The sequence below is a fragment of the Rhineura floridana genome, chromosome 4, assembly GCF_030035675.1.
Source record: "Rhineura floridana isolate rRhiFlo1 chromosome 4, rRhiFlo1.hap2, whole genome shotgun sequence".
NCBI lineage: Eukaryota > Metazoa > Chordata > Lepidosauria > Squamata > Rhineuridae > Rhineura > Rhineura floridana.
In genome coordinates, this window is record NC_084483.1 from 22558349 (window position 1) to 22583784 (window position 25436).

Here is a 25436-nt window from a genome sequence, read left to right on the forward strand (position 1 = left end):
CTTTTAAAACACACCCAACTCGCATTTAAAGTGCATGACTTCCCCCAAAGAATCCTGGAAAGTGTAGTTTCCCCATCACAGTTATACTTCCCACCACCCTTAACAAACTAGTTTCCATGATTCTGTGCTTCAAATGGATGTTGAATGTGCTTTCAATGCATGGTGTGGATCTGCCATAGTATGCTAGGGCAAATACCTCCTTTTTAGGGAAGGTGATTGAGAGGGTTGTGGCACAGCAACTGCAAGTCCTCTTGGATGAAACAGATTATCTTGACCCATTCCAGTCTGGGTTCAGGCCTGGTATGGGACTGAATCAGTCTTGGTTGCCCTGATGGATGACCTTTACCAGGAGAAAGACAAGGAGTGCAACCCTGTTACTCTTACTTGATCTCGCGGTGGCTTTTCATACCATTGACCATGGTGTCCTTCTGGGCCGACTTGGTGAGATAGGTATTGGAGGCACTGTCTTACAGTGGTTCCGATCCTATCTCCAAGGTCATTTTCAGAGAATAGCATTGGGTGATTGTCTTTCAGACCCCTGGCAGTTGTGCTGTGGGGTGCCGCAGGGTACCATCTTGTCCCCCATGCTTTTTAACATCTATATGAAACCCTTGGGAGTGGTCATCAGGAGATTTGGGGCAAGGTGTCAGCAGTACACTGATGATACCCAGCTCTATTTCTCTGTAACATCTGAATCGGGAGAGGCTGTGCAAGCCCTGGTCCACTGCCTGGACTCGGTGGTGGGCTGGATGAGGACCAATAAATTGAGTCTGAATCCTAGCAAGACGGAGGCACTGTGGGTTGTTGGTTCCCGAGTTCAGATAATTGGTCAGTTGCCTGCTTTGGATGGGATCGTACTCCCTCTGAAAGAGCAGGTCCGTAGTCTGGGGGTGCTCCTGGATCAATCTTTGTCACTAGAGGCCCAGGTGACCTCAGTGGCTAGGAGTGCCTTTTACCAGTTTCAACTGGTAACCTCCAGGCAGGATTAGTGTAATGCGCTGTATGTGGGGCTGTCCTTGAGGTTGGTCCAGAAGTTGCAGCTGGTGCAAAATGCAGTGGCAAGACTGCTCACTGGGGCAGAGTATCGCCAACATGTGACCCTGCTGCTGAAAGAATTGCACTGGCTGCCCATTTGCTACAGGGCCAAGTTCAATGTTCTAGTCTTGGTGTACAAAGCCCTATACAGCTTGGGACCAGGATATCTGAAAGACCGCCTTACCCCTTATATACCTAGTCAGTCACTGCGCTCTGCAGGTGAGGGCCTCCTACATATACCATCTTATTAGGAGATCCGTTCACAACATAGGAAACGGACCTTTAGTGTGGTGGCACCTACCCTGTGGAATTCCTCACCCTTAAATATCAGACAGGCACCATCTCTATTATCTTTTCAGCGCCTATTGAAGACCTTCCTTTCAACAAGCCTTTTAAGTTGAGACCTTATTCCAGTCTGCGTCTGTGTTGGAATTGCTTTTAATATGTTTTTAAACCTTTTTTTAAAAACCATTTTTTTACCTTTTTTTAAAGATGTCTTCAAAGCTTTAAAAATTGTTTTTAAAGTTGTTTTGTTTTAATGTATTTTTAAAGTCTGTTTTAAAGGGTTTTTAGTGCTTTTGTTTGCTGCCCTGGGCTCCTGCTGGGAGGAAGGGCGGGATATAAATCAAATAATAAATAAATAAATATGCTGTGCATTCATTAGTGAACAATTTTTTTTCAATTAATTTTTATTCAAATTTTCAAAACCAAAACAATACAAAAAGAAAAAACACAAATCCATAACTAATACAATAAAAAGAAAAAATATATAAAAAAATTGACTTCCGATTTGTCGTAGTTCAGCTATAAGTCTATAATATATAACAAGCCTGTAACTTATAGATTATAAAATCACCTTCCTCCAGCGGTTATCTTAATTGGTTACAAATCTCATTAACATCATATCATTTTATTCTTCCACAAAAAGTCAAAGAGAAGTTTCCAATCCTTGAGATATATGTCCATCAATTTTTTCTCTAGATAAACATGTCAATTAATCCAACTCATCAAGTCTACTAAGTCCAGTAATTTCAAATCGCTCTTCTTCCATTATCCATATTGGTTCCATCTTCCATCTTTACGCGCCCAATAATCTTGCTGTCATAGTCATATAATAAGAGTCTGATAGGAATTTCCTTTTTCACAGATATTTTCTTGCCATCAGTTCCGAACATATCACTGAAGTATTGTTGCAAAACCGCATCTCTGTTCCTCTTTTTTAAATGATACACTAGCGCATCTCTTGAAGATTTTTCCATTGACACAAAACAGGGATTAATTCTGTTAGCTTTCTCCATTTCAAGTTCCATCAAATCCTTCCAGTCCAGGAATTTTTTTGAACTGATAATATCTTTATCTCCAATCTCTTCAATTCCTTCAGTGACAGCGCTGAGTTCCAAACCATATTTGTCTCCAGAATCCCTCACAGCCAGGAAATCCAAATCTTTTTCCATATCCATATTTAATCCAATCTCCATAATTTGAACCATGCCTTTAATTTCTCTTTCATCCTTTTTTGGTTTTCCAGATCCATCTTTATTCTCCTTTCCCATAGAATCCTGAATTTCTATCAGCTCCTGTCTCATTTCGTTAAATTCAATTCTCCACGCTTGACTATTATTTCTCAGTTCTTGTTTTATTGAGTTAATCCCATTCATTATTTTCTGAAACATGTCTAAAGATAAAGTCCCTTCTTGTACATCCATGATCTTCTTAATTGTCATTCTTAAAGCCAAAGAAACAAAACTCCTTCAATTTTCAATGTCCCAAGTAAAGAGCAGTTTATTTCTTTATCCAGTTACAAAGGAGTTAATCTTTCAAACCAACTGGCGTCACACTCTAAACAGCCCTTATCTCTTATATGCCCAGAAGTGCAAAAACAGCTTTAGTTCACAGCGTCCAAAAAACTAGTAGCAGAAAAAATGAGCAGATTCGTCAAAAAAAAAATAGATCAGAAAAAATAGTCCCAGACATATATTACACCAAAGTCTTATAAGTCAAAAAGAAAACCCTCATCCGTTGTAATCTTTATAATGCTATTTTCCATGTCAGCTTTTTGCAATAAAAAAAAGATAGGCTATTTTTATTTTCTTCCCCCTTAGTTCCGTGAGTAAAAAAGAAGGAAAGTTTTGGCTCACCCAGGTTTTCTTAATTGCTGATTCTCTGACAAATCTCTTTAGCTGTGTAGATAAGAAAGTAAAAAAGCGTAGACAGGAGGATGCTTGCCTGTTAAACCGTTTTCTTTTAAAAAAAAGGGTCACTTTTTCAGCTGAGCCAGCTATAAATCCTCGCTCCATCCGAGCTGCTGGAAGACCTTCTTTCACAGACAATTCTGACGAATTCCAGTCTCCAACAATCACAACAAAGCTGTGTGGGAAATCTCACGTTTCTTCCTTATCCGGAAGAAATTATCCCCAGTCAAAAAAGACCCTTCTGACTGGATTTAAAACTGAAAAAGTTTCATCCAAGAGATTAGTGAACAATTTTTAAAGATACTTTTAAAACAGGACTGTAGCTCAGTGATAGGGCACATACTTTGCATGCAAAGGTCCAACATTCAATCTCTGGAAGAGACTATTACCTGGAAGCCTGGAGAGCCAATGGTAGTCCATCAGTACTGAGCTGGATGGTATCAAACAGCATGATTCAGTATAAGGCAGATTCCGTTGTGCCTAAAAAAAGAAAGAGGCCCAAGGGCCACAGTGAATCCAAAATTTATGTATTTTATTTACAACATTTATATACCACTTTATTGTAAAAAACCTCAAAGCAGTTCATAGAAGGAATTAAAACAATAAAATTATTGGCAAAAACAGTTGAAGACAGGTATTTAAAACATTCAAAATAATAAAACCAACAATGAGTTAAGAACAGGTAAAAACTTGGCCTGGTAGCAAATCGACACCAGTGCAGATTTCAGAGCAGAGGTTATGTGCTGATGGGGCCTCACTGATATCAGCAATCGTGCCGTAACACTGCAATAACTGCAGCCCCGGGTTAGCTTGTGCTGCGTGGGGATTTCTGTGACCTTGGCTGACTGGCTGCCAGGATTTTTTTAGTTTTAGTTAGGAACCCTGACTGCTTGTGGGATATAGAGTTTTCTGTCTTACTCATAGGAATCTTGTTATTTTCGGTATGGTATATTTAGGAAATCATCACTATCTTTTCTTTTTCTATTTGCATTTCATTTACCTCTGACCTTACTCCCTTACGTCCATAGAAGGAACAACAGTAGTTCCATGTGGTGATGTACCTTGTTATTTGCATGATGGTTTGCTTCTTGCCCTATAATGGTAAATGAGAATTTACATACGGGGAAGTGGGCTTCAATTGCCGTTGTTCCCAATCTACTGCCTGTGAAGACAGACCAAACCATGTATGTTTTCTCTCTGTCAATTATTACTCACTGGAATTGTGTTGGCTGTCAAAGTGAGTTTATAGCAGCCCATAAAGTAAGCAGGAAAGAGTAGAGAATCTTCTTAACACGTACTCATTTCTCAAACCTCTTTCTGCAGTGAAGGGTCAAGTCTGTAAAGACGTTTGGAGCAGCCACATTAAAAGGCAGGCAGGGCATTCCAGATGGGGTTGCCAACCTTTCTTTGATATGGATATTATTTATTTATTTATTTAATTAATTAAGCTTATATACCGCCCGACTAGCAACAGCTCTCTGGGCGGTGAACATTAAAAATACAATAAAAATAACACAATACAGTATATCACAATACAAAACTGTACAAAAAACTGTACAGTCTAAAATCAAAATATAATAATTTAGAATTAACAGGAATTAAAATGCCTCAGAGAAGAGAAAGGTTTTAACCTGGCGCCGAAAAGATGATAGTGTCGGCGCCAGGCACACCTCCTCGGGGAGACCATTCCATAGTTCGGGGGCCACCACTGAGAAGGCCCTAGATCTTGTCACCACTCTCCGGGCTTCCCTATGAGTCGGAACCCGGAGGAGGGCCTTCGTCTTCGTCTTCATTGCAGAGAATCCCTAGTCAAGCCTTACCAACAGCACAATCCTAACAATATCTACTCAGAAGTAAGTCCTGTTGAGTTCTATGGGGCTTAGTCCCTTAGTAAGTGTGTTTAGAATTGCAGCCTTCAGGGCATCCATCTTTACTCCTGAGTGCTCCCATCTAACATCTCCACAACACTAGGCTTTCTTCCTACAATGGCCTTCTGGTCACTGGCCTGGCCTGAAGGCACGTAGGCCAGAAGCAAGTAGGCTAGATTAAATGTTTCTTACAAAGGCTCTCTAAGCAGGTGAGAAAGAATGATCCCCTCACTGTAGCTGGACCTGGAAGCACCCTCATTTAGCTAAGATTTCTATCTTAATTTCCAATCAGATAATTTATTTTACTTGAGTGGTATGCTCCAAGCAACTGTGGTTGATGCTTAATGTATTATGCTTAATGACATCACTAGGGCTTGCCCCCATTACATCACTAGGGCCTGCCCCTGAAATCTTACGGTCTGGAATGCTTCTGATCTGGCAACCCTAGTCCCTGCCCCTCTGCAGGATTCCCTGGGATCCCCTTCCCATCGCTGACCAGGGCTGCGCTCTGCCCCACAAAGGGCTCGGCCTGGTTGAAATAAATTATTAATGTCCCTGCCATTGATCTCATTTCCCCATTTTCTATCAAAGGTTGGGGCTGTTGGGCTTCCATGGGCAGGTGCACATCAAAATGCTCCTGCTGGGAGGAAGGGTGGGATAGAAATCAAATCAATCAGTCAGTCAGTCAATAAAATGCCCTGTGTTCATCCCCCACCCTTCTCTTCCTTGGCACAAGTAGCTGTAACCACTGGATTGTTCCATTCACAATTGCTTGTTAGAGGCAGTTCCATGTCAGGGCACTGGTTAGGGGCTGCCTGAGTCCTTATCCTGTGACATGACAGCCCCATGAGCTCCTCCCCAGCACCTTCTCAATTCAGGGCTTTGGTTCAGGGGAAACTCCAGTCAGGCCTCCTCACCCTGCCCGGAACTCTGAAGTCTCATTCAACAGCTGTGTATCTCCCCAGCTGTTTCTTATCTCCCTTATTAGGCCCCACTGCATAGAGGAAAAATAGCATGTCTTATCTGGCTGCAGGCTTACCTCACAGCTTTTCTCCACCAGCAACCCCTGCTGACTAGGACCCTGATCCTGCATCCATGCAGGAGAGAAACCCAGGGAATAGAGGGGCAGTCCCTGGCGGTCCTTCACAGGACCTAACCTAGTATTAATCTAAATTTTCTGTAAATGTAAGATTTGACAAGATCAAAAAAAATGAGGCAAGCTTCATTTTAGAAAAAGTCCAACCCTAGAATGTTTTTTGGTGTCTGAACATGTACAAAATGCATTTTGTCAACCACTGAGCTATCAGACCTCACCCTCTCTACACTTCTGAAATTATGGCAGGATGCTTCCATCCAGGTTAGAGGGTGTGACTTCCAGAAAGGCCAGAGCCTCAGCACAGTTTTTTGTTCCTGAACCCCTGAATGTATACTTCCTCACTCAGCATTTCAATCCAGCACTGCAATGGAATGGAATGAAATGAATTTTATTACAGCCAAAGGCCAATACAAAATCATCACACAACATTTAAAACCATTATTAAGACTAAAATAGACATTCCAATGCCAGGTCTCTCATGTAGACATTTGAGTTATCATTGTTCTACGAGTTGTGATAGCCATGGCACAGAATCTAGCAACAGTATATGTGATTTGTGGGTAGTGATCTTGCAGCAAAGATTTCGTATAAAATAGAGGATCACAACCAGGAAACATTTGGATGATAGGAGTGATGCTAAAAGAACGAATGTTTTGATAAAAAGTACAATATAAGAGCACATGCGTTATAGTCTCGACTTCTCCGATCCCACATGGGCACAGCCTAGCTGCGTGCGGGACTCCACGAAATCTGCCCTCGAGGAGAACTGATGGCATTACGTTGAATCTCGCCATAGTAAAGGCTTTCCTGTATCTAACAGTGGAAAGGTTACTGAGATATTGGGCTGGTACGAAGCACGTGTAGGCAGTAATGAGTTTGAACTTATCAGACGGTACAGTTAAATGGGTTTGCAGTTCTCTATCCATTATGCATTGGGAGATGGCTGACCATGCTTTAGCATACCCCAATTTAGAAATTATAGGAGGCGAGAAGCCTAGGGATGCTACTTTCTTAATCAAAGAATTGTGCCAAGAGGATTGAAAGGTGTCAAGAAGTACTAAAGGGGGCAGGCCTACAGGTAAGAATTGAAGTTTTAACCATAGTTTTAGCTTGAGTTTCCAAATTCTTGCTTCTATGGTAGGTAGGCCAGCTTCCATTCTTAGAATGTTGTTTGAGACACATGATGGAATCCCGAGGACAGCCCTCAGAAATTTTGTTTGTATGGTTTCAAAGGACAGTGATTTTGGAAAAGTCAAGACCTGCGAGCCATATAGCATCTGCGAGATGACCTTCTCCACAAAAACTTGGATGGAAGAAAAGATGCATTGTCCACCCTTAGTATAAAAAAACAATAAGAGTGCTTTCGAGGTCCTCCGAGCACTAGAGATGGTGTTCTTAACATGGAGATGCCATAGACCTGAGGCATGAAAAGCCACTCCCAGATATCGGAAAGATGAAACCTGTTCAATTTTAAGGCCATTCAACTGCCAACTATGTCTCACCTTTCTCTTAGAGAACACTAATACTTTTGTTTTAGCATGATTAATAATTATGCTAGCACAATGGTCAGCCAATGCATGCAGAAGACGCCACAATCCACTGCATGTCAATGATAATAAAACTGCATCATCTGCATAAAGTAAAATCGATATCATTCTATTAGCGAGAGACAGGGGTTGTGATGGAATTCGCGGCAAGGAGCTAACCAGGGAAATTACATAAACACTGAATAAAGAAGGGGCCAAAACGCATTATGACTCCTTCATAAGTAGGAATAGATTTAGTGAGATGACCTATGCTATCACATCTAACCTGGAGTCGAGTATTTTCGTGGAGCGAGCATATCAGCGTTAACAGGCGCCTATCTATTGTGGATGACTCTAACTTTTCCCATAGTTTAATTCTAGGTATCAGATCAAAAGCACTTTTAAAATCAATAAAAGACGCATAAAGAGCTCCTCCCTTTTTTGTTGAATATTTCTCCACCAGATGTTGTATGACTAATAAATAGTCTATTGTGGATTGTTCTCCCCTGAACCCTGCTTGTTCGTCGGCCAAAATATTCTCCTGTGCTAGCCAAGTTTGTAATTTATCAAGGAGATGTAAAGCATAAAGTTTGCTGATTATATTCAGCAGACTAACTGGCCTATAATTAGCAGGGTCAAGTCGGGGTCCTCTTTTATAGATTGGAATTACAGTGGCTAGGCCCCAATCTTCTCTGATGTTAGCTGTGCGATCAATTATCGTGAAAAGTGCCGCTAAAACAGGGGCCCACCATTCAATATTTCGCTTAAATGTTTCAGGCGGAATATTATCTGGACCAGGTGCCTTACCCTCTTTCAATCTTGCTAATAGGGAGATTACTTCCTTAGATGAAACCGGGGGCCAATCAGGGGCGTCCTTCAGAAGTTTCAGGGAAAGGGGCTCACATTCCTGCACTTTTGAATGAATATTATAAAAATATGACTCCCAGGTTTGGACCGGGATGTGGTATTCAGATCTCAAAGGTTGATTGGGCCATCCTCGATTAACAAGGCGCCAGAAGGTGACTGCATCTTTGGTTTTGGAGGCCGATATTAAAATTTTCCATAGCTTTGCTTGGGCTGTCCTCTTTTTCCTCTTAATCAGGGCCTTATAATTCTTCTTTAGCGCCATATATTCCCAATCCAGCACTGGATTTAATGCACAGCAGATGGATAACAAAATGCAGTTAGCTTTCTAGACATCTGCATAATATAATAATATATAATAAAATCACATGAACCTATTAAAAACAGATTTCAAAAGAAGAAGGGAAGGGTTGGGTTCACTGAACAGAAAAGTGGATCCCCTAACAACAACAACAACAACAATTATTATTATTATTATTATTTGCAAATATGAGTAGGCAACAAGCTTTATATTGAGGAACACAGAGAACCTATTTCAGCAAATGAGATAATTTCTGTAAGACATGTTGGCAATCTGGAATGGGAAATGTCTGCATTGTCCCAACCACAACCACCCAAGTTATTATTTGCTATCCAAGTACCCTGACGTACTCTCAAGTACTCTAGACTGTTGTTATATTAAATTAAAGTTTACTGAAGTATTTTTGTTTCCATGACAATGCAAAACAAGTAAATCTCTAACCCTTGCCACCCTGTCTTGGTATCTCCCCTTCTGCTATGGAACCCAGTGAATAGAAACAGAGAGAGAGAGAGAGGAATGAATCACAAGAGCAACCCAGAAATGAAGGGTGGAGGGTTAGGATAAGAAATTCAGATCAAATTCAAATTCAGTGCTGATATCATGCCAATTAAATCCCAGTTCTTTGAGTACCACTGCCACATCTAAAAGTATCTTGATCCATTTTCCCCTTTTTAATGTAGATACTGAATGATATTCATACTAGATATTCATTTAGGTAATGAATAATGTGATTGTTTCTTTCCTTTCAGAAAGGTTAAGCTGTCCATCCTATCATAACTCAACAAATAATATCTAGTGAACTTGCAGAATGACAGCTCCTCATTATTATCATTATTATTATCTTTATTTATACCCTGCCATTTTTCCAAAACTGGAACTCATGGCGGCTTCCAGATAAAAAATACAAATAATTAAAAACATACAAAGTCTACATTAAAATAAGATTAAACTATTTCCAATATTAAAACCATACACACATATAGCTAAAAGAGTTCAGACTAGTTTAAAAATGATATAATAGACATTAGCAATGCAGCACCCTTCACGCCCTATCCTTAGCCTTCAATTCCAAAGGCTTGTTGGAATAGGAAGGTCTTTGCTTGTCGGCGGAAGGACTGCAAGGAGGGGGTCATTCTTACCTCCCTAGGAAGGGAATTCCAAAGCCTAGGGGCAGCCACCAAGAAGGCCCTCTCACGCGTCCCCACTAGTCGTACTTGAGAAGCTGTGGGTATTGAGAGAAGGGCCTCTCCTGAGGATCTCAGGGCCCGGGCAGGCTCATACAGGGAGATACGGTCTGATAAATAGCCTGGACCTAAGCCATATAGGGCTTTATAGGTCAACACCAGCACTTTGAATTGTGTCCGGAAACAGACTGGCAACCAGTGGAGCTTTTTTAACAGGGGGGTAGTACGGTCCCTGTAACCAGCCCCAGTTAGCATTCTGGCTGCAGCACGTTGTACCAACTGAAGTTTCCGAACAGTCTTCAGAGGCAGCCCCACGTAGAGCGCGTTACAGTAATCTAAACAGGATGTAACTAAGGCGTGTGTCACCGTGGCCAGATCAGACAGCTCAAGGAACAGGCGCAGTTGACGCACTAATCTTAATTGTGCAAAAGCACTCCTGGCCACTGCAGAAACCTAGGACTCCAAATTTAACGCTGAGTCCAGGAGCACACCCAAACTGCGAACCTGTGTCTTCAGGGGGAGTGTAACCCCATCCAGCAGAGGCTGTATCCCTATTCCCTGATTCACCTTACGACTGACCAGGAGCACCTCTGTCTTGTCTGGATTAAGCTTCAATTTGTTCACCCTCATCCAGTCCACCACTGACACCAGACACTGGTTTAAAACCAAGACAGCTTCCTTGGAATTAGGTGGAAAGGAGACATAGAGTTGGGTGTCATCAGCATACTGATATCACCGAACCCCAAACCCCGGACAACCTCTCCCAGCGGTTTCATGTAGATGTTAAATAGCATAGGGGATAAAACTGAGCCCTGAGGGACCCCACAGGCCAATGGCCAAGGGGTCAAACAGGAATCCCCCAGCATCACTTTCTGGGTTTGTCCCTCCAGGAAGGAATGGAGCCACTGCAAAACAGTGCCCCCAAGTCCCATCCCAGCAAGGCAGCCCAGAAGAATACCATGGCAGCAATCACAGATTTGATACCTGGCAAACGTTACAAATGGTAAACTATAATTGCTATGAAGCCTGGCACTCTTAGAATCACTATGTGCATGACGTTATTACATGAATCCTGTTAAAATCATGGCTGAGAGGAATGTGTGCATGGATATAGAATAGCTGGCCCTTATGTGACAAAGAACTTGGCAGCCTCATAGCTGATCATCATCACTGCAAATCTCTAGTTAAACAGAGGAGTCTGGAGTTTTTCTCCTAGAAGACCATGTTTGATCAACACTGGTAGATCCTAAACTGGTAAAATCCAACCCTTTTCTTCTACACAACATTAGACCTTAAAACAATCTTTCCAATCTTGGATGGTCAGCTTGAAATAAGATAAGCAAGTATATCACTTCCCCATGTTTTTCTGCCATTGTCAGCCATTGGTGCTTTTATTGAAATTATGCCTCTCTAAAAGCAGAGCCAGCCCAAGGCATTTTGCTGCCTGAAGCCAAGCACCAAATAGCTTACTTCACCTTGCTGCATATTCAGGAATTTAGAATGAATAAGTAATAATTGTATGCCTAGGAGTGAGTCCCCTATGCCTAATAGGACATGGAAGCTGGAGTTACCATAGTCCAAGAGAATTTTGTACTGTAGTACAGTTCTATTAGGACCATACCACATTAGAATGCAGGTGTTGGGGTACACATTTAAATATCTCGGTGTCTTTTTTATTATTATTTAAGAGCCCTTTCCAGCCCTCAGAAAACTCACACATTAGTGGGAAAGGTCTTCTCCCTCATAGTTTAGTTTTATGTGTGCAAAGAGCTTGCACTTAGCGTGGAGGACAATTCCAGTTATTGAGGATGAGGGGACTCTTCCACATTGGAATTCTTCAAGAAGAGGATGGGGAGCCATATGGTATGGCTGCTCTTACCTCTGGATCTCCTATCAAGGAGGGGGTTAGACTAGATGCAGAAGGTGTGTAGGCCATCCGCACTGCTCTGCCAACTTTGTTTCTGTTATTCAAATAGGTAGTCCCCAATGCAATTTGAAGTGGTACTATTCCAACACAGCTGTATTGTGTGAGGATTCAGAATGTGTAGATCGCCTGATAATTCAGCTTCAAGATATTAAAGAATGATTGCTTTAATAGGAACTATTGATTTTTGGTATTTTTATGTAATTTTCATTGTGTTGCATTAGTTACAAGAGAGTATGATATAATTAACCTGCATTAGGCCCCTTATATTTAGAACTCTTTATTGTCAGGTTCTTGACATTCATTGTCATAACCTCTTGGTCTTGGATCCATTCCTCTGTGCTACATATTTATTCTGAAAGTGCAAATCTGTGTGAGTAGTAAAGCACTAATCCATGTTCCCTGCGAGTAGGATGCTGATGTGGGTGAGGTTTCCATCATTCAAGAATCAAGATCTCTAAGTGTAGGGAATCAGGCTTAATTACTTTACTAATGGTACCAATTTTAAGTTGAAGCATGGTTTAAACTATACATACCCTATACTTTCCCTCAAATAATGGCTTTCTTTTCAAAAGCTCACCACAGGGTAATTAGGTCATATACATTTGGTCTCTGTGCAAATAGTGGTTTTTAAAATCATGCTAGCAATTAAGCCTACCTCAGCTTTTCTTTTCTCGCTTTTTATGTTTTATATTTGAATATGCTGTGATCCTATATGCACTTATCTGGGAGTAAGTTCCATTGAATTCAGTGGGGCTTGCTTCTAAGTATACATATGTAGGATTGAACTGTCACATGGCTATTCCTCTGCCATTAATATTATTACTATTGTCATTATTATCTCTTACCTTATTTTAAGTTTTTAAGTATTTTACACTCTAACCAAAACATATTTATTTGGAAGTCATTACCATTGAAATGGAGCTTCAAAGTAAAAAAGTTTTGGATTTAGGCCTTACAGCATGATCCAGTGCAAGTTTACCCAGAAGTAATTTCCATTGAGTTCAGTGAGTTTTACTCCCAAGTAAGTATGCATAACCTTAACACACTTCAGTTACGAAAAGAATGCAGAGTGCAATAAAGACTAGAATAGTGAGCTTGTGATTGGCTAACCCTGCCACAATTATGGTCTGGGAGGGAATTCAGTTCTACCTGTCTGAAATTCATTACAAATGCTAACAGATTACATACATATAATCAGAGCAAGATACTTTCACTGAAGGGAAGCTTACTAAACTCCAGTAGATATGGAAGACCAGGTGGATTTTTTAAACTTTCAGGAAAATATCCTGATTAGATATCACAATGTTCAAAGGAAAGCTCAGATAAAGACAAGAAAATATAAAGATTTTTTTCAAGCAATATTAGATATAATAGAGGATGGGCATCTTGTACTTTATTTATCCTTTTGATGTCATCACACATACATGGGATGAGGTAAGCCTCTTCACAGGTTATTGACTGGAATAAATAAATTGATTTAACAATAAAATGAACTCCAGAGTCAACAATCAGAAAGATACAGACATGTGCACGTGCAAACAGAAGAACTTGGAACCTATGCATGTTCTCTTTGGATAGCTTGAGTAGTTACATAAATAACAGCATGATTTTTATGAGCTACAGCCAAGAATTCTGTAACAATATTGGCATTCCAAGCAGGTGAAGGTATGAAAATCCAGCAAAATAGTCTTATCAATGCAGACAATATTGATTTTTTAAAGTTATGATTTGATAATAGCTTGCAGCACTGTGCAGTTTTGTGGTTTTCCTAGTTATGATTTACGTTCAGTTGGGAGTTATTTTAAAAAGTAGAGTTCTGGCAAAACATTTCCCCGGTATTCATCACTGATCTTAGAATATCAAGAAAATATAAGGACCTTCAAGGAAAGCATGCAATCTGTATTCAGCACTCAGATGTGTAAAGAAATTGGTTGTTTGTCTAGTCTTCTGTGGTGAGTTAGAATAACTTCCAGGTAACCAAACAGAGAAGCTTTTGTAAATTCTATCGTTCTTGCAGGCCACCATATGACACAGGTATGAGTGCAGAGGGGGACTGCTAACTGTGTGGATGTGCACAAGTGTGTGTGTATGGATGGACTAGTATGTTCATCGCTGTTTGTTTTAAACAATACTATTTGTTTTAAAGAACTGAGTTTTCTTCCAGACTTTCACCACTCTGTAGAATATAATGGATATTCCTTATTTCAAATACACAGCTTCAGACTCCCACTTATTTTTAGAAAATAGATCTTTTCACCTTAAATTTTAGTATGCTTTGTGATATTCTGGTATATTTGATATAACAGTAAAATCATCCTTAATTACAACCCTCACAGTAGAGGTTTTGGCTTTTTGGAGTAGATTACAGCAGGGTGAATCATCAAAACTATTTTTTGTAGGATTTGATTCATTTTATTTCTCCTTGTTATCTGAAGATGACACCCACAAAAACAGGCATAGTTCTGCTGCCAAATGGATTGAACCTTAGCTATGTCTGGTGTTCATGAATGAATACTGAAAAAATATATCAAGCTGAACAAAGGAGTATAAGGAACAAACTAGACATGATGAGGGAGATCATGATTAGGATCTCTGGTAGGTTTTTAAAAAATCAATGTCATCAAAATAAAAATAACAATTAGAAGCTTTGAAGATAGAGGAACTAGTGCTTGGGCGAGTGTTTAACTCTTTCCTCCTTTCTGCTCACCCTGCGGAAGCTGCTCTCTGGTGTGGAGGGAAAAATTGACAGGCCCAATCATGGAGACCCTGTTATGAAATCTAGCTTAGCCCTAAGAAGAATTTCTTTCTGCTCTTGCTTATTGGCATGAGGTACTAAATCCTGTGAACAGGTGAAGGTTGCTCAGTATAAAATGGATTTTACTACGAGCAGCACTGGAACTTCAGCCTCTTTTCTTTTTTGAATATCAGATCACTAATGCTGGATCACATTCACATATGTATTTTTTTAAACATCTCTTGGGTTCAAAAGTAGTTATTGTTTTTGAATTGGGAGAAAGGCAATTATTTGAGAAACACAAGTTCAAGGCAACAGTCACTGGACTGGACACATGGAGCTATTTATACATCACGAGATTATGATTTTCAGCCCTGCCTCTTCACTTTAGGTTCCCAATGCATGATGTTTGATGAAAGTCAAGACAAAAAAAAAAGCATTAAGATGCTTCATATTGCCGTGCTTTAAGGCTGAACAATAGATTTAAATCTTTATGGTTCTATTTACTTTTCCCATTTCAAGTTAATCCTCTCTGATATTCTCGCAAAACCTTCAATCTGAGCAGTGAAGCAATTCAGATTTAGTAAAGTTTGCCTTGATTAGATTTCAGGTAGCTAAAGTCTCGCACTTGGTAGCTCAATTTCTGCACAATGTGCTCAACCAAAGGGGTATTCACACATTACTCTGTACCCAGGTACAAGCCCCCTGTACCTGGGTACAGCTGCTCGTGAGAAAGAGTGTACACTTGGTGACTTCAAAAATCACCACGTGTACAGGTACCTTGAAAAAAGCCGTCTTCTGCTCACATGGTGATTCTCCCTGCATGCTGTCCCCGTGGAGCTGATCGTGAGCAATTAGTTTTTCTCCCTGGGGACAGCCTGAGCCTTGTTCTAGCAGCAGCAGCAGCAGCCAATCAGAAGTGGGCTGAAGGAAACGTCAGTTGCTGGAGCCACGGAGAGGGAAAGAAGAATAAAACTAAAATGGAGGCAAGTGCAAGGAAGAGGAAAGGGAGACCAGCCTGAAGCAACAAAAGAGCTTGAGGGAAGGAAAGAGGCAAAAAACGGGGGAGGGGAAGAGCTTTGAAGGACTCACTGCAATTTTTAAAAAGTCTACTCAGAAGTAAGTCCCATTGAGTGCAATGCTTCTGTGTGCTGGCAATGAGTGAGTTTGAGGAAAGGACAGAGGGGGAAAATGGAGAGGAGAGAGCTTTGAAGGATTCACATTTGAATTTTAAAAATGTCTACTCAGAAGTAAATCCCACTGAGTTCAGTGGGGATTACTCCCAGGTGAGTGGAGCTTGTTTGTGCTAGCAATGTGCTTGAGGGAAGGAAGGAGGGAAAATGTCTACTCAGAAGTAAATCCCACTGAGTTCAGTGGGGCTTACTCCCAGGTAAATGGAGTGACTAAAAATGTGAGAGACTTGTCAGGAAGCTAGAGCTAGGTTTAAAAAATAAATTTGTTTTACAAACTTAAATGGAGTTTAAGCCTCTTGTGGGCTCAGGCGAGTGAAAACTGCTGTCTTGAGAGAAGGGCAGAAAGAAGCAGTAATCAGAAAGCTAGCGAAGAGAGAGAAGGGCAGAGATTCTGAGGGCTCACAATATAATTCTAAAAACGTTACTCAAAAGTAAGTCTCACTTAGTTCAATGGGGTTACTCACAGGTAAGTGGAGTTAGGATTGCCTAAAAAAAGCAAGTGTTCTGTCAGAGAAGCTAGAGCTAGGCAAGGACTTACATTGTTAATTTTTACAAAATTAAGTTTGATTACATTCCTAGTACAATCCTAACTCCATGCTTACTCTAAAGTAAATCCCATTCAGTTTGGTGGGACTTACTCCCAGGTAAGAAGCATTAGGATTCCAACCTCTTAAAAGAAACAGTTGGGGGGGCAGAGAAAGGGAGGGGAGTTTGCCTATGTGTTTGCTCGCAAAACAGTCCTACCCATGTTTACCCAGAAGTGAGTCCCACTGAGTTTAATGGGGCTTACTCCTGAAGTGAATGTGAATATAGAATTACAGCCTTTAACTTCTAAATTCAATCCTTTCCTTTAAATACTAGGTGATTTATCAATAAATATTATAAAATTTATAATGTCTGTTAAATGTTCAATGTGTCATCATGTGACTCTTATTGTTGCTTGTTACTAGTACACCTACTATTCAGGATAGTGCCACAAATAGATTCCAAAACTGCTCCAACCCCCCTGTTCAGGTAATGAATAATAGCTGCTATCACAACTGCAATAATAAAATAATGGCTAGGTAACACATTGCTCAGAAATTATATATATAATTTCTCAAGTAATTGTGCAAAGGATTGTAGCCTTAATCTTATTTAATGCCTTATTTCCTTTACATCTCAACTTTCTTGCAAAGAGCTCAGTGTGGCGCACACAGCACCTCAGAATAGCCCTATGAGGTAGTTTAGGTTGAGAAGGTGACTAGCCCAAAAGTCACCCAGTACGTTTCATGGCTGAATGAGGGTTTGAATCCAGGTCTCCCAGGCCCTAGCCCAGGACTCTTATCGCTACACCACACTGGCCTTTGCAGAACTTGTACACTACAGTACATCTATAAATCCAATATAAATTGCCCACTATACTTCTCTTCCTTGGTCTTTTAAAACCTATTGAAATCAATGGTAAAGTAAGTTCTGTTGTGTGCTTTCTATTTCCTCCTGAAGGTCAAGAAAGAGAAATATGGCCAAGACTCTTCCAATAATTTGATGACATAGGTCAGTAGTGATACATGGGGGGGGAGAGAATGGCAGTGGCACAGAGATGGCAAAGTTGGGGGTACTTTGGTGGAATGCAGCACAAGCTTGCAGGTGTGTGGTGTCACCAGCTCTGAACTTGCAGGCACCTTGCCCCATTCAGTGAGTGGCCATGTTGCCATTACTGAGAGAGCACTGCTATTGCAGAGTCTGGGATCCACCCTGTGTTTTGCTAAAACCTCAAGAACCACCAGCTGCAGCCAGCTGCAAAAGACGTACGTCTAGTATGAAAGAACATGATGTCTCTGCAAAGCTGCTGAGCACAGGGTTATCAGAACTGAGATGAGCTCAGTCTTTCCACACATAGATCTATTCCTACTTTCCACAAGTATTCTTTTTTTATCATTAATTTTTATTCAAAGTTTCAAAAAACAAAACAGAACAAAACAAAACAAAAACAAATTAATAACTAATACAATAAAATAAAATGTTGACTTCCGATTTGTCGCAGATCAGTTATAGGTCTATAATATATAACAAACCTGTCTCTTAATATATTACAAAATCACTTTCCTCCAGTAGTTATCTTAATTAATCATCAAATCTCATTAACGTCACTTTATTCTTTCCACAAAAAGTCAAAGAGAGGTTTCCACTCCTTGAGAAATGTATCCATCGATTTTTCTCCAAATAAACATGTCAATTAATCCATCTCATCAAGTCTGCTAGGTCCAGTAATTTCAATAGCCATTCTTCCATTATCAGTGTTAATTCCATCTTCCATCCTTGCACCCATAATAATCTTGCTGTCATAGTCATATAATAAGAGTCTGATGGGAATTTCCTTCCTCACAAATATTTCCTTGCCATCAATTCTGAATGTGTTACTGAAATGTTGTTGTAAAGTCATATCTCTGTTCCTCTTTTTTACGAAATGCACTAGCACATCTCTTGAGAATTTTTCCATTGTCACATATCTGTAATTAATTCTATGAATTTTCTCTATTTCAAGCTCCATCACATCATTCCAGTCCAGAAATTTTATTGAAACATTGATAGCTTTATCTCTGATATCTTCATCAATTTCTTCAGGGACAACGCTGAATTCCAAACAGTAATCTTTATCTCTAGGATCCATAAACTCCAAATCTTTTTCCAGTTCCACATTTGATATATCTGTTCCAATCTCCAGAACTTGCATCTTCCCTTTAATTTTTCTTTCTTCTTCTGTTGCTTGTCTAATTATATTTTTGATCTCATCAACCTCCTCTCTCATAAAATCCCCTATTTCTTTCAGCTCCTGCTTCATTTTGCCAAATTCAATTTTCATCTCTTGTTTGCCATGTCTCAGTTTTTGTTTTGTTATCTCAATCTCATCCATTATTTTCTGAAACATATTTACATCCAGGGTCTCAACCACTTTCTTGATTGTCATTCTTAAAACCAAGGAGAAAAAAAACCCTTCAATTTCCAGTATAGCACTATTCCCAAGCAAAGAACAATTTATTTCTTTTTCCAGCAACAAAGGAGTTAATATTCCAAACCTGATGACATCATAATGTAGACAGCACAAACTGCCTTATCTCTTATGTGTCCAAGAATGCAAAACAAATTTAGTTCACAGCATCCAAATAGTTAGTGGCATAAAGAACAAGCAGATTCATCAAAATGAAGTAGACCAGAAAAAATAGTCCCAGACATATAATACTCAAAAGTTCATATAAATCAAAATTTTTCTCCTCAGATTAGATGCCCCTCATCCATTTGTATCTTTATAATGCTCAATTCCAGGCCAGCTTTTTGCAATAAAAACAAAGATAAGCTATTTCGATTTCCTTCCGCCTTAATTCCGTGTATAGAAGAGAAAAGTTATAACTCACCCAGGGATTCTTTACTACTGGTTCTTTTAACAAAACTCTTTTACTGCAACAGTTTAAGCCAAATGATAAGGATAGACAGAAGAATGCTTGCCTGTTAAAATCTGTTTTTCTTTGAAGAAAAGAAAAACGTCTCGCTTAATCAGTTTGAGCTTGCTTGAAATTCCCTGGCTCCGTCCGGCGCTGCTGGCTGGACCTTCGTTCATAGGCGATCCTAATGAATTCAAGTCCCCCAACAAACACAACAAAGCTTGTGGATGATCTCTTCGTTTCTCCCTTGCCTGGGAGAAAGTTTTTACCAGTCAAAAAAAACCTTTTGACTGGTTTTAAAACTGAAAAAGCTTCCTCTGAGACGAGAGCTCGCCTCAGAGGCAGGCACAAGCGAAGCAATCCTTCCTGGAAGTCCCAAAAGTATTCTTAAGTATTCTTAATTTCAGTTGTCAAATTCCAAACGGATGTGTGCCCTTTTGTTGCTATTGTTAAACAACTGGAAGCCAGAAGCGCTTGCCAATTGACTACAAATCTCCCAGGGATCTACCAATAGATTACAGTCTATCTTCTGGCCATCCCTGCACTAAATCATTTGTATGGGCACAGACCTACCTTGCAGGGTTGTTGTAGCATGGTTCAAAAGAGTGCTTGCAAGAATGAAACTACAATAGCAGAGGTAAGACTCTTCAAAACATTGCCAAAGAAGGCATTTTCAAAAAAGCAATGTCACCTTTCTACTGTGTATCCAGAAATTGAGAAGAGAAAAATTGTGGATTTGCTCATCTCTGTGCGGCTCTTACCTTCTATGTCAAGTGTCATGCATCAAAATTAGACATACCTGATGGTCAAACACATGATAATGGCTGCCTCCATTAGAAACTGCTGTCAGACGTAGCTGCATCACATGGTTTTATGGTAACACAAACCTGCCTTGTAGGGTTGTAATATTTTATGTACGTATTTATTATTTGATTTGTATCCTGCCCTTCCTCCCAGCAGGAGCCCAGGGTGGCAAATACTCTATGGTTAGGATGGTTGGACTTCATGATTAGTCTAGATAAGGATATAATACTCTACATCAGGATGGTTAGACTTCAGGTTTTTGGTATTGATTTTTTTATTATTATTACAAAAACCCAAGATCCAACAACCAGAGCAAGCCACAAAATATATACACTTAGAGTTAAATAATTCTTAGCTCAGGAATTTGTTTGGAGTTCCAAAATTGAACTGAGCTCACAGTATTTCCACACAAAAATCCACTCTGATTACCCCCCACTTTCTTCATTTCAGCAGTATAATGGTGGGGTGGTCATTTTCTTGTTTTCATTGTGAAACAGGAGTCTGAAATCCTCACTGATCTTCTGTGAGTCATCCTGAGATACAGCAATACATTTTGATCTACGTTCTGCCCACCCTGCATTTTAAGTGCTGTCCAAAAGCTAAATATTATGACATAGATCAGTGGTTCCCAACCTGGGTGTGTGTGAAGTAATCTGGAAGGGGCTGCGAACAGTAAAGAAATTAATTATTTTTTTTTAAAAAAAGTCTTCACTCCCTGGACACTGTCTGCTCCCCACGGCCGCTGCAGATGACACCTCCTTGCTCCAAACGAGAGGGGAGGACTTTTGCTCAAGTGCTAGAGCATCTTTCAGGCGCACCAAAGGCAGGCATCTGCCTCTGAAATACATGGCAGACACCAGGCTGAGGTGGAGTTACCAGAAAGAAGAGGGAATTACTACCACTGACTGCCGTCTCCTCACACTACCACTACTGATGACGCCCTTACTCGGAACGAGAGGGCTTTTAGTGAAGCAAAAAGAAGCAAGGCTGCAAGCAAAGGCTGCTTCCCCCTGCCTTCCTGGAGGGAGGTCCCAAAAAGTTTGAGCTTATAAAGGGGGTCCCGTACTCATAAAGGTTGGGAACCACTGACGTAGATCATAAAAAGAGATACGGATGATGACTTTGATACTGAGCCACAAACATTTCTACTGAAAAACCATAAAAACCACAGCCCAGAGCTTTCGTGTTTCCCAAATACCAGGAAAGGCTTTCCAGGGGACAGAGTATGTTACAGTGGGAGCAGTAGGCTGGAAAGCCCAATTGATAAAGAATTTCCCCCACATTTATATTTTGAGTGTAGTTTTGTGTATTAAAACGCATGATATCCTCAAGAAAGAATCAGGTGTACCATGTTGGAAGAATAGTTTCACTTTATACTCTTTTAAGCAGCTTGTTTTTGTTGCAGCCCCCTCCTCAAAATATTTTCATATATAAATATTCAATATATTTAGGTCTGCACTTTCACAGATTTATCTATGAGTAAGTCCTATTGATCTCTATAGAACTGTATAGACATGTATAGGATTGTTTCATGAAAGCCTACATCAAAAACCATACATACTCTAATAACAGGCAATGAAAAATGCAATATTTCAATAACTATAATTATGCTAGTTACAGGTGAGTATTTTCTTTTTAAAAGTTGGGGTTTTGATTTTAGAAACTTAAGAATCTGCAGGAAAAATGACAAGAGTAAAACTACATTCCTGTTTCTGCCAAAGCTCTTTCTATTGAATGTACCCCTTGACAGGAAACAGTTTCAGGAAGTATAACAGACCCAGCATGCCTTGCCTTGTTGCCAGTAAAAGGGAATTGCTTCAATGGTACATTTAAAAAGTGTCATTGAAGCCATTTTCTTTCCCTGGCAGCAAATGTGTATATAACAGACTGTACACTCGTTGAATGTTACATGTGAATAACTGTACGAGTGTACAGCCCAGCTACTTGTGTACCCAGGTACACAGACTGTACACTCGTTGACTGTGACGTGTGAACAGGGCCCAAGTGTACACTCTTTCTCACGAGCAGCTGTACCCAGGTACAGGGGGCTTCTACCTGGGTACAGAGTAACATGTGAATACCCCTATAGTGTCTAACCAAATGCCTATGGAAAGCCCAGCAGCGTGCCTGTGAGGAGCTCTCAACCGCTCCTCACTTTGTACCTTCAGCTGCTTAATATCCCTGCCCCCCCAAAAAAAATCACAAAAAGTAGTTATCCCTTGCTATCCCCACCCTCAAATGGGCCTTAGGAATTTTCCTAGCTCTCTTACAACACTGAGTCCACTAAGCACCCCTGCAGCTGGAGTCCTGGGTAACCACTGTTTTATCTCCTGACATTTATGGAGTTCAGTGTGGGTGTTTTGATAATGGCATCACAGATGTGAAATAATCAGTCAGTCAGAATCTGTTGCTTGTAGCTTTAGGCTGTTGCAAACTGGACAAAAGAAGTAAAAGTACCTAAAGCAAAGTCATAAAACATGACTAACTGAGCTTCCCAATTCTCATTTAACATACAAGGTACAGCTAAAATAAATCCTTAATAGCCCCCACAGAGAGGTCTGCTAAATTTTTGAAAACTGGTGAAGATGTACCTGTTTTAGCAGGATTTTAGGACCTTTGGGAGTAATTGGTGCTGTTCTATTATTGTGATTTTATAGTCAGGTTTTTAATTATTGTTCAGTGGTGGTTATTCTGTTTTGCTTTGTTTCTCAAGCAATTTTAAAAGATGTTTTCTGAATTTTAGAAATAAATAATAATGACTCGATTAGATTTTAGATTAATTAGTGTCTTGTCTAGGGCTATTTTTAGGCTGTCCCTCCTAATCTCATGTTTGCTGTCTGCTATACTGTACAAAAATCTCTAGGAGTTTAAATCCTTAAAACCTTGTTGTGTTCGGGGATTATCTAGTTGATGTCTTATTGACTTTCAGAGTTCTGGGAACTGATAACCTCTGATTAATAAAATGCAAAGCCTTTCACATCTACATCGTTAGTTTTAATCCAGGCTAGTTAGGAAAGAGGCATGAATTATTAGAATGTTTGGCATGTTTAGCAGCTTGACTGAACAGGATTGCAGGTTTAAGGCTTAGGTAATCAATTGTTACTTTGGCAGGGGATGAAATGTACAGTGAGTGTTATTAGTCACACTGGTACCATCAGGAAATAATTCGTGTATAGCGCAATCCTATCTATGTCTACTCAGAAGTAAGTCCCAGATAAGCAGGTATAGGATTTTGGCTTTAATCATCAAATAACCCGTAATATAAGAACTTCATGACAAAATGGCTGTTTATTTATACAATTTATGAGTTGTCTTTACAACTAAAAATTGTTCAAGGCAACTTATTTATTTATCTATCTCACCTTTCCTCCAAGGAGCTCAAAGCATCTTTCTTCCCACACTCCATTTTATCTTCACAACAACTCCGCAAGGAAGGGTTAGAGACTGAGAGATAGTGGCTGGCCCAAGATCCCCAAGTGAGCATGATGGCTGAGTGGGGATTTTAACATGGATCTCCCTAGTCTTAGTCTGACATACTAAAATTCCACTTCACATAAAAATGCTAAACCCAGAACTTCAAAGCAACTACCCAAAGGGACAGCATAAAACATAAAAGCAGCAATATAAAATCAATTCAGTACTAAAACAAATGTACTACTGTATCTTGATCATGCGTGAATGCTCCAGTGCTCTGCAGATCCTTCCTTTCCCTCTCAGTAGCCTTTACAAGCATGGGCAGCTGCCCTTATGGAAGGATTGCAGCCTTCTGCCAGCCATAGGCGTCAGCCTCTATCAGCCCCCTGCTCACTGTCTTTCTGAGATCTCTTTAAGACCTGAAAGGATGGGCTCTGAGGTTTGATCAGAGTTTTTCAGGAGTGGTTGTTGACTTTGGTCTTTAAAGACAAACATTTCTTTGGGAGAAAATGTGAGAGTGGCAAACCAAGAATACCTTGCATTTGACTTTCATAGGAGAAAGTATGCAGCTATGTGAAGTTTGCAGAGCTTTTCATTGACTTAAAAAGGAGCAGCTTGGTATAGATGAGGTACAAACCCTATTTGGTATGCTCTATCTGTGGAAAGAGGAGAGTAAGGGAAAAATCCATCTCTTACTGCCTAAAAAGGCCTCTTGGTACTGTCTACCAAACAGAGCAATAACAACTACAACATCACTTCCATCATTTCCACTACATTAATTGGGATGCGAAGGTTATTAAGAAGTCTGACGATGTTTTGTTCAAAGGAGTATCTATTTATCAGTCATGCCAAAACAAAAGTGGTGGTCTTTGGGAGGAAGGAAAAAAACCATGTTTGGAAGTTGAATGATAACCCCATTGAACAACAATGTAATTTCAGATACTTGGGACTCGGGTTTAACACCCAACTTTCATGGAAGTTACATCTGGATACAGTTAAGCTGAAATCCTCCCATTCTATACAATCTTGGATGCATTTTTCTAAGTTCCAAGGGGGGAGCTTGGTTGCACCTGCAGTTGAGGTGTTTCAGAAGAAGATAGTCCCACAACTGCTGTATGGTGCACAGCTTTGGGGGTATACAGATATCTCTACTCGAGGTAGTGCAGAATTCCTTCATGAGATCCCTGTTAGCTGTCCCTCAAAGTACACCTGCATCTCTTTTGAAGGCAGAAACAGGGTTCTATTCTATAGAATCCTGTGCTCATGCATCACTTGCCTTGTATTGGTTGAAGTTGTCTTGTATGAAAGATTTGTGCCTGCCAAAGAAATGTTTTCTAGAACAACTGCAAACTCCAACCCACAGCTGCGCGGTAAATTCTGTTAAATCTACTCTGCTTATGGGATTAGCATGGAAGTTTTACCTACTTTTCCTTCTGTTAGAGTTAAACAGCTGTTCAAAGACAGAATTTTTCTTTATACTAAATGGCGGGACCTTTCTTCAGTTACCCAAACGTCATTTTCTATTTGGTACCCACTATATAAAACAACATTTGTCACGGAGCACTACTTTACATTTCTAACAGTGACACCCTTGAGAAAATCATTCACAGCTTTATGACTCCAGACTATGCCCTCTGCTTTTTTGGATGGGAGGTTTTCTAATATTCCAACCCAACAAAGACTCTGTATCTGTCAATCTGGTGAAGTTGAGGACATTATACATTACCTACAGAGCCGGATTAAGCTGAGGAGGGCCCCTAGGCTGATTGGTGTTTGGGGGGCCCTTCTCCTCTGGGCCCCTCCGCAATCTGCAGAAACAGCCACAGGAAGGATCACAGGAAGGATCGCAGGACAGGAGCTTCTGAGCCGCCTGCCA

General features: G+C 40.2%; 2 protein-coding genes across 5 annotated transcripts in view; one reads left to right on the top strand and one right to left on the bottom strand.

The window, feature by feature from the left end:
- VSNL1 (visinin like 1) overlaps window positions 1-25436 on the top strand; it is a 180400-nt gene that overhangs the window by 130380 nt on the left and 24584 nt on the right. The gene's annotated exons all lie outside the window — the stretch shown is intronic.
- On the bottom strand, window positions 1793-15573 carry LOC133382934 (uncharacterized). 2 transcript variants are annotated; one of them, XM_061622629.1, is made up of 2 exons: window positions 15508-15573; window positions 1793-3707 (listed from the first exon to the last, which is right to left on the bottom strand). In XM_061622629.1, the coding sequence occupies exon 2, from the start codon at window positions 2757-2759 to the stop codon at window positions 2067-2069; it is 693 nt and encodes a 230-aa protein (XP_061478613.1). In that variant the 5' UTR covers window positions 2760-3707; window positions 15508-15573; the 3' UTR covers window positions 1793-2066. The 2 variants fall into 2 exon arrangements, with proteins under 2 accessions (XP_061478613.1, XP_061478614.1); XM_061622630.1 differs by lacking the exon at window positions 15508-15573 and adding an exon at window positions 15235-15320.